Source organism: Phaseolus vulgaris, chromosome 9 (genome assembly GCF_000499845.2).
Source record: "Phaseolus vulgaris cultivar G19833 chromosome 9, P. vulgaris v2.0, whole genome shotgun sequence".
Classification (NCBI taxonomy): Eukaryota; Viridiplantae; Streptophyta; class Magnoliopsida; order Fabales; family Fabaceae; genus Phaseolus; species Phaseolus vulgaris.
The window spans coordinates 8,750,933-8,760,995 of record NC_023751.2 but is presented as its reverse complement, the minus strand read 5'-3'; the positions used below and the strand labels follow the sequence as shown (position 1 = coordinate 8,760,995).

At 36.0% G+C, this 10,063-nt stretch overlaps 1 protein-coding gene across 4 annotated transcripts; it reads right to left on the bottom strand.

The window, feature by feature from the left end:
* Positions 1–3,275: 3,275 nt before the first annotated feature.
* Positions 3,276–7,919, bottom strand: LOC137820128 (probable LRR receptor-like serine/threonine-protein kinase IRK). Of its 4 annotated transcripts, none has more exons than XM_068623967.1 (4): positions 7,421–7,919; positions 5,960–7,283; positions 5,791–5,887; positions 3,276–5,018 (listed from the first exon to the last, which is right to left on the bottom strand). In XM_068623967.1, exons 2-4 carry the CDS (start codon positions 7,275–7,277, stop codon positions 3,569–3,571), a joined length of 2,865 nt encoding a protein of 954 aa, XP_068480068.1. In that variant the 5' UTR covers positions 7,278–7,283; positions 7,421–7,919; the 3' UTR covers positions 3,276–3,568. The 4 variants fall into 4 exon arrangements, with proteins under 4 accessions (XP_068480068.1, XP_068480069.1, XP_068480066.1 ...); XM_068623968.1 differs by having other exon boundaries at positions 7,756–7,883; XM_068623965.1 differs by having other exon boundaries at positions 5,791–7,283.
* Between the last annotated feature and the right edge of the window lie 2,144 nt (positions 7,920–10,063).

Below are 10,063 nucleotides of genomic sequence, written 5' to 3'. Positions count from 1 at the left end.
TGACCGTAGGAGTGCACCGACCGCAATGGCGCTATTCTGTAATTTCAGGTTCTCATCTGAGGAAATTTGGAACGGAGACTTGAAGTACACGTAACGTTGAAGCTGGTGAGTATAGATCCTGACGAGGCAACATTCTTGTGTTTAGTCAACCGGCTGGATCAGTTATATATTCAAGTAAAAGTCAAACAAATTTTTCTTTAATTTTACTTTTTAAATGTATATGTTTAAAGTTTTCCAATTGAAATTTCCAAAATTGTTCTTATATGGTGTTAGAGAATTTTTTCCTCTTTTTGTAATATTATTGTTACATAAAATTTAATTTTAGTTTGTCAACAAAGAATAGCTGCAAGTTACTTAATGAATAAAAAGGTTTACCAAATAATAAAAAGAGTATAAAAGGAATGAGAAGAAATATATTGTTAACAATTTTGGCTACAGATCCTGGTTTATGCAAGTTTCTAGTTGTAGTATTTACATCCAAGACAACAACAAACAGGGATCAATTCACTTAGACATATTTTGTTTACTTAAAAATGCTAAATCTTCACTCCTCTACCAGACAACTTACATGTAACAATACAAGATTTTTACTAAACAACCATGTATCACATTAAGGTAGTCCATGTGTTTTGGAGCTGAAACTTGTTATGTCTCCACCAATTGAAAATGTCTTGGATGATAAAAAAAATACATATGATGAACCTAGAACATTATAGTCCCTCTCTTTTTCGTATTCAAAAAACCTACTGCATAAGCCATTGTCATAGAGAATTACAGTCAAATCCAAGAAAAGTTTGATTGACACTATGAACACTAAAAAAATACTTTTGACATTGTTTACAATAATATATAATTTTGTAAAATTAATAATAAAATATTAATTTATTAAGATGTGAAGTGTATATTTTTAGTGTTGAAAGTGTTAATATATTAGTATCCAACATAAATTACTTGATTCCGAGAAAGAAAGAAAAAAAGGTTTTCAGCACTACTCGGAGTTGTTTAGTGCCTCTTTTCCCGAATGTGTAAGTAAAGAGAAACTTTACTTTACAAATTAATTTAGTAAAAATGAGTTAAATTTTAACTCTTGATTCCTATAGAGTTATGTCACATGAGCCCTTGAGACATCAATGTGGTAAGAGTGAAATAAATGAGATGAATGGTTCATGTGATGTGGGTATTCGTTGACGATGAGAAAACCAATGCATTTAGGTTCCTTTGGGCCCAACAACGTTTGTGGTAATTTATATCTATATGCATTAGGAGAATAGGGACAACTCATTTACTACTTCCCATATGTGCACATGCTTAGCCTACACCTAAAATCCTTCTTTTCCTTTTTAGTTTTGAGGGAAAGAATGAATGAATGGGTTAGAATATGAGCTAATTGTGTAAATATGTTTTTTTAACTTAAAAAATGTGATAAATAAGGTGGAAGAAATAAGTGTAAATAAAGTCAATAAGAATTTCGAATTCACAATAACCATCAATAGCAAAGGATTGGCAGAGAAGTGAAAAGTGAATCAATGATCAATGTTTTTCAAGAAAAAGTCCTTGATCTTGGAGGTTTAAGTTTTGGTAAAAAGCTCGACCAAATGAAGTTGCATTAAGAACAAAGTGTAACAACAAGAGATGAAAATCATTTTTATAATGAAACACGACTTCAAAAATTACTTTCATTATAATCAATAGTTTTTATTGTTATTTTTCTCACTTCCTTCAAACCAAACATCCATCAAATTTATTATTTGACCCTTTTTTTCAGCTTTCCTCCTATTTTCATTCTTTCTTAAAAAAGAGCTTCCATGTTTTCATTTTCCCGAAGTCTCTCTGCTACCAACCAGAGCATATATACGAAAAGAATATAAATATTGGTCATAAATAAGTTTTAAAAATTTCCTGTTATCTTGAACATTTTGATTTACAGAATATTTTCATTATTTTATTCTAATAACATATTTTATAATAATTTATTCACATTGGCAGTTGATAAAGTCCATCAGATACTAAATTATGCAATGAAGTAGAATTCATATTGTGTGAGTAAATAAAGTAAGTTGCAGGTTGAAATATATATAATTATGAAAAGGTAGCTAGAATAGAAGAGGTAGGAAGTAAGTAAATGGAAAAAAGAAAAAGCAAAGAACATGGGAAGCAATATAGCACCGAAAAGAGAGCTTCTATTCCGACAGCATCATATCTGGTAATATTGTATAATCCAGTACAGAGATTTACTATTTCGTCCTCATCTTTAGGTCGGGCGTGCTCTCTCTTTTTTTCCCCTGTCATCTTTTTTTTTCTCCCCATTCCATTATATGCAATGCTGGCATTCCATTATATCATCCTCACTACATTTCAAATAAACATTTTCTTCAAAATGGGTGCAAAGAATCTAGGAACAACCGAGGCTCTATGCACCACTTCTCAACTTCTAATTTTACACTTTATTTTATTCAATATTTTATTATAAATAGGAACGTATATCTTAGCAAATGTCAAATCGATTAAGATAAGTCAATATATAAGTAATGATAATCTTCCTTTACAGCTAATTTTTAAAGATGAATTAAATTTAAACTCGTTTTCTAATCAATTATAATCGAAATTTAAGTATATCATATCATCCATTAGGTCTCTTAGATTTTCATGATCTATGATCTCGGCATTGAGTATAGATTAGACTAATTTAAATTATATAAAAGAGGATAAATCTCACATTCTTTAACCCATTTGATTAGATTGAATTAAGTCTAAATATGATATCAAAATTTATCATAATAAAATTTATTAGATTTATCGTTTCACTTAATATAGACTACTATTAAATTACTGTGAGACCACTTCCAAATATTTAATCTCAATTTGTGAGGTTGAATTTGGGTCTAAATTTCACTACCTTACGGGAATCTAAAATTCATTTTAGCCCAACAACCACATCATTCTATCAGGGCAAGAGCTATGTGAAACTAGAGACAATAAATAAAGTGTTGGTTTCATTTTTATCTCCCATAATAACATATTTCTCTCTGGCAAGTTAACCTGTTAAATTCATTTATACACAACTTGAACCAAAACAACACACACTATAATAACTCAAATTATTAGATGCGATTAACTTTTTTCCTACATTTCCCTCCAGAAGAGAAATAAAAAAAAAAACGATACAGTGAATGTAAGGTAGAGCATGCGGTGTTTGCACAAGCCAAAAGCGTAGGAACAAAATAGATATGATAATTCCTAGACATGGAAAAGCGCAAGCTGTCTGAAGAATTAAATGCGACACCAAAATAAAGAAAGTAGAATATGAAAGATGAGTAATTGAGGAACAATTTTGAGGGGGGTCCAAAACGGAACCCGGTGAAAAGGAATCCGGCATCCTAGGTGTAGTAGCATAACAAAGAGAAATCTTAAAACAAACAACTAAAGACTAACAAGGAAAAATTACAATGGAAAAGGTAAACATTTTGCAAGAAATCATTTCTCTCTCTCTTGAATAAATAAAACCGGATTCTTCTTCCCCGGACAACCCATTGTCTATCCTACTAGTAAAGAAAACGGCAAAGTTAATTCATCCCAATTCTTCTTGTCCTTCAGAGGGACATCTTATGAGCTCCAATATGTTAACTACCTCTCCCATGTCAGGCCTGTTAGATGGCACTTGAGAAGTACATATTAAGCCTAACTTCATTACAGGAATGGCTTCTTCTGCTGGGAATTTCCCTTCAAGCCTCTCATCAATGCATTCCTCCACTCTACCTTCTTCCAAAGCGCCTCTCACCATGTCACAAAGTACCACCACATCATCCTCCATGTATTCAACTGGCCTCTTCCCTGTTACTATCTCCAAAACCAGGATCCCAAACCCATATACATCACACTTCTCAGTGATTTTCACTGTTTTGCACGCAAACTCCGGTGCCATGTATCCCAGTGCACTCTGAATTTTGCTGCTCAACACATATCGGTCAAGCATTGGTAACAGCCTTGCTAGGCCAAAGTCCCCTATCTTTGCTTCACCATAACTGTCAAGAAGGACATTGGTTGACTTTATGTTATAGTGAATAATGTTGGACTGGTGCAAGTGTGCCAAGGCCTTGGCCGTTCCCAGAATCACATTAAATCTCTCATTCCATGAGAGGAAGTTTCCACCAGATCCTTCATGGAGATGCTTATACAGACTGCCACCGGAGACGTACTCGTATATAAGAAGCTGCAGCGATGGAGTCCAATAATAACCCTCAAGTTCCACCAGGTTTTGGTGTCTGATTTTTCCCAACTTTTTTACTTCTCTTTCAAAATCTTCTTGAGACTTCACAAGGCTTGATACAGTGAGCTTCTTTATTGCAACTGAATGCCCATCTCTAAGAACCGTTTGGTACACTGCACCAAATCCTCCACGCCCAAGCTCACAGTCCTTATTCAGCAAAGCATGCGCACCAGAACTGAAATCTGGCTCACCAGAAAACATCACAAGCTTGCCAGAGTTGGCATCTGTAGTAGGGGAACGGCTGAATTCATCTCCTGCAGAAAATGTGAGGGCACCTGCATCTCGTGATGTGGAGGACCGAACACGGAGATTGAGAACGGTGATGCTAATAACACCAATTACAATGACAGCAGCTGCACCAATGGCAATGAGTGCCGAAATGCTGAGAATGATTCTTTTGTGACCCAAATTTTGAGGCAATGCACCCGGGCTTGCGTCAGTAGAAGTGTTGGGATTTAGAACAATAGGCTTTGGGAGGACAGCAGGGCATGATTTGTTTACTGCAGCTCCACAAAGTGATGGATTGCCAGAAACAGAGGTGGGTGAAATGGTGTTGAAAAAACCACCAGCCGGCAGTTCACCCTGAAGGTTGTTGTGAGATAAATTGAATGCAAGAAGATTGGCAAGGTTGGCCAGTTGCTTAGGAAGGTTTCCAGTAAGGTTGTTGTAAGATAAGTCCACAGTTTGCAGGTTGGTAAGTTTTGCAACTGCTGCAGGTATAGGGCCACTCAGCCAGTTCTGGGATAGGCTCCTACAGAACGTACCAAAAGAGAAAGGGGTAAAGAAAACAAAGCAGAACCAGGGAAATCAGAACAATAAAAAAAGGAGCAGTTGGATCTCATCTTACTGTATGATTTTTAAAAATTTAACTCAGGACTACAAAACCTACATAATAGCTCCTATTATAATTAAGAAAAAAACAACAATGCATGAAAGTGCAGTGCTATTATCTTTAAAGCCACACATTAGTAACAGATAGTTATGTTCCGAGAAAAAATATAATAAGTCATTCATGTCACTGTCACCGTCACCATCCATTCCCCAAATATGAATTATTGACATAATTTCTTCAACCTTTGTGCCTTTACTATTTTGCAGGGTGGGCATATAAAAGTTTAGAAGTACAGATGAACTTAACCAAGTTGTTGCAGCTCCAAAACTACTGAATTGATCGAGATTAAGCCAAAAATACCAAAACTCCATGCCAGATTAAATCGAGGCCAAGACTTTCAGTATTATGATAAAAGACACATTTCAATACAACATAGAATAAATAAATGATAATAAGCAAAGAAAAATTCCATCATGTGCATATGAACAATGAACAAACAGGCTGGCTTTTTAGTTTATATGCATTAAAGAGTGTATTAAAGTGAGATAAGCACCTTTCACCAAATATACAGCATGCAGAAAAGTTATCCGTCTGATGAAAATTATGAGAGCAACACTTATATACCTACTGTAAATACAAGCGCATGTATGAAAAGCCGAAATGAAAGATGGGACAGGGAAAAGGAACTTACAGAGTAGTTAGCAAAGTGCAGTTCTCAATTGACATTGGAATTTTCCCAATTAGGAAGTTCTTTTTCAGTACCAGTTCTTTCAAGGACACAGCTCCTCCTATTTGCCAAGGTATAGTTCCATTTAGATTATTATAGCTCAAATCAAGACTAGAACATGTTTTCAACTCACCAATTGCAGCTGGTATAGGACCTATAAGAGAGTTATTTGCTAAATTCAAAACATGCAAGCTGCTTAAACCTCCAACAGCAGATGTGATTTCACCAGAAAATGCATTGTGAGACAAATCCAAAACTTGAAGACTCTGAACTGCAACTTCAGCCAAGGAAATCAAAGGGCTTTTCTTGCTACCACTTGCGCCATTTTCCGACAACAAAACCTTGTCCAAATCTGACTTGAAAATCCACAATGGAAGCCCCCCGGACATCGAATTCCGGCTGGCATCCAACACCAAAAGTTTCGTACAATTAGCCATAGACTCAGGAAGACTACCACCGAAACTATTCCCAGAAAAATTCAACATCTTCAATGACTGAAGATTTCCAACAGAGTTTGGAACCTGACCAGTAAGCCCATTGTTTGAAAGGTCCAACGTTTCAAGACCTCTCATCTCCCCAATCCACTCAGGAAGCTCTCCAGAAAAAGCATTCCCTCGCAAACTAAGGTAACCACACAATGCAAGTTCCTTGAAATCACCAGGAATACTCCCAGAAAATGAATTATCCCCCAAATCAATGGACCTCAAAAGCGAACAGCTCCCAAACCCACCAGGAACATTCCCAGTTAAACGATTCCTGGCCAAGCTAACACTCCTTAAATTCTTCATGGCCTCAACCCCCTTAGGAATCTCTCCCTCCAACAAGTTATCAGACAAATCCAAGGACCTAAGAGCACTCAAAGACCAAACCCCGGAGGGGACAGAACCAGAAAACTGGTTATTAGAAAGGTCTATAGCAGCAAGAGCAGAACACGCCCCCAAAGCAGAAGGAATGGACCCAGAAAACCTGTTCCTAGCCAAGGAAACAGCCCTGAGAGACCCACATTGTCGGAAAACATCATCGGACACCTGCCCTGAGAGACTATTGCCACTCAAGTCGATGACCCTAAGACTATCTATTCGAGCAATGTTGGAGTTTATCCCCCCAGTGAGGTTGTTGTTCGCCAGAGAAAGCTTCCTTAGAAACTGCAACCTTTGCAACCCTCGACCTATTCTCCCAGAGAGAGAAAACCCATCAAGGTTAATCTCCACCACTCTGTTGGATCTAGGGTTGCACTTCACCCCAACCCAACCAGCTCCACACGCACTCTCATCGTCCTCGCTCCAAGACGCAAGCTTGCCCTTCGGATCTCGTATGTCAGCCTTGAACACAATCAGCCCCAAAACGTCATCGTTCAGAGAGGGGTTCACCGCCGCCACCGCCACACAAACCACCTCCAACAACCACACAAGTAAAAGAAAACCTTTCATGTTCGAAAATAACGCTCGCATTTTACCCTAAAAACCCATGTGAAATTGAGTTAGGTAAAGCAAGTAAAGAGGATCAAAGCCTCCGAATTTGGATAAGACAAGCAAAACCCAAAACTCAACTTCAGATTAAGCTCTAACCAAAACCAAAAAAAATGAAAAACAACCTTTTTTTATTTCAGTAACGGCTAGATTTGAGAGTGTGGGAGAAAAAAAGAATAGTGCGGAACACAACGCCGCAGTGGCATTCGTGACTGATGGAATTCAAAGAAACGCATCGAATAACCAAAAAAAAGTTTAACTGAAATAAGAAACGGTCACTGAAGGTGAATCCTAAACCCCACTTCGCAAGTAAAGCACTTTTTTCCTCTGGGGGAGCTTCAAAGTGAAACAAAGCAGAACATATGAAAAAATCAGCTGCGAGAGTGTTGTAGAAGACTCGATCCAGAAACAGTGAAATGCGGGAACGGAGTATATGGAGTTCAGCTGAAGAGTAACGAACCAGAAACGGAAAATAGATTTTCCGACGAGTGTGAGCGGAAGTTCCTCGCCGGCGTCAAGGTAACGTCTCTCAGTCTCTCTCTTTTCTCTCTCTCTCTCTCTCTCTGTAGTGTCTCTCTCTGGTTCTACACACAGAAGGAGTAATATTCAGTTTTTATTAACGGCAAAAGGGTCCCGGTTGGTAGATAGGAAAATAAATTACGACAAGGCCAGGTGGCATACCATGCCGAGGTTCTGGTCCTATGTGTTTGCCATGTCATCATGCTCTATTATGCTTTTGACCTGGAGGCTGACCTGGCTTTCCATTTTCCGACACTGCCCTTTCCTTTGCAGCTTTCTCTTTTATTTTATTTTTTCTTAATTAAAAATGTTAAGATGTCACTTGGCTATGATTTCCTTTTAGAATTAGAAATTGTTGGTGGAAAACAGAGATATTAAGTTGTTTTTTCCTTTACACCTTTCTGCGCAGAAAGGAATATTGATAATGTTATTGACAAAAATCTTTCTTCAGTTATCATCTGAAAAAACGCTACACGTGATTGCATCACTATATACTGTTTTTTTTTTTTACAAACGTAATGTAATATAACCATTTCTTGCTTTCTGTTGTATATAGGTAATCTCACTACTTAATTTTTCAAGGTTGAGAAAAATAAAAATAATGTGGCGTGCTTACAGATATATTCTGCTTGTCTCAATGTAATTTTTTGGTTTCTTAAATCTTAAAAACAATAGTTTTTGTTCACAAAACACAGTAGCGTGTTATGCTTTTTGCACAGTTTTTTGAAACTTTCTTTACTTATTTTTATGAGAAAGCACATTGTTATTGCATCAACTCAAATTAAATGTTTTCATTCAACATTTTCCCACTTTGACCACTGTTAAAGTTTAACTGGGTAATATTCTGGATTTTTCTTGCCTAATGAAAGAAATGTTTGGTTCTCTATCTACTCAATTCTATCTCTTCAATCCCTTTCTAAACTAATGAGCAGAGTTTAATGTCGTGTTATTTCATATTCTAAAGGAATGAACATGAGCTGGTAAAACCCTATGGGACATGCTATATATTAATAATAGCTTATTACTAAATGTTTAGAGTGGATAGGTAGTGCTAAATGACAAAATTCAACCTTAGGGTCTTCAACTACCACGACAAAATTGAAAGACTAACATAAATGAAAGAGGAAAATGTAAAGAAGCTAAAGAATCCTGGTTAAGTAGTGGAACAATAGGGTTTTCCTTGGGTTGAGTAGATTGAACTTTACCATGATTTAAGGTATCTCTTAACGGAAAACGAGATTTTCAGTTCATGAGAAAAGTCCTCTTTAACTAATTAGAGATATAAGCTGACATGCACACACCATATGTCAGAAAAGTTGTATTTGTGTGTGGTGTTGTGGATGGCATGTGAGTGAAGGAGTAATATGGGGAAAGAAGAAGGGCATTTATAAGCAGTGTGAAGTGAAAGTGAAAGTTAGTTGGGTAGAGAAGAAGGAAAAAGAAAGGCAATAAAGAGAAGTAGGTGGCAATGGTTGGTGGTGCAATTAAAGAAAAGAGAGAAGGTGGTGGGGGATGAATGGTGTGGAGCAGTGGATGTAAGAGTGCGCAGAAATCTAAGAGGGACAGATCTTTTCATGCTTTCTTAAATTTCATTTAGCAAGCACAGTCTTTTGTTGCTCTTTCTCACCCGGCAACTACAGTAGCAACTCAGATTCACATTTATCAGACTTCTCCCTAAATTTCCTCCAACATTGCTAAAGTAGTGTTTAATTTGACCATCGCACTAAAGATAAAGATCATGTTAGTCATGGGTTGTTTATTGTACATATGTCAAATATGTTACTATTTCTTTAAAAAAATATGGAAACATTGGTGAGAATGACAAAGAAAAGAGATAAATAAAAGTATATCTTAAGAATTACACTAAACTTTACAACACTGCTCACCACAGGAAAATCATAAAATAGAAACCAATTTTTAGATACCAAAATAATTACTTATAATAGGAACTAAAATAAAGACTATTTTAGAAACTAAAAAAAAATTGGTTTCTAAATTAGTTTCTATTATTGTTAAATAGTTTCTAAATTGGTATCTAATTAGCAACTAAGGTTTTAACGAGCAATTATTTAGTTTCTAAATTTGGTAGCAAAAACCTTAGTTGCTAATTAGATACCAATTTAGAAATTATTTAATAATAATAAAAAATAATAGAAACTAATTTAGAAACCAAATTTCTTTTTAGTTTCTAAAATGGTCTCTAATTTAGTTATTATTGCAACTAATTATTTTGGTTTCTACAAATTGAT

Coding starts and splice junctions, on each gene's coding strand:
- LOC137820128 (XM_068623965.1), bottom strand. CDS start 7,277: ATGCGAGCGTTATTTTCGAACATGAAAGGTTTTCTTTTACTTGTGTGG. Junction 5,019..5,790: donor TGCACTTTGCTAACTACTCT/GTAAGTTCCTTT, acceptor TACGTTCTGTAG/GAGCCTATCCCAGAACTGGC.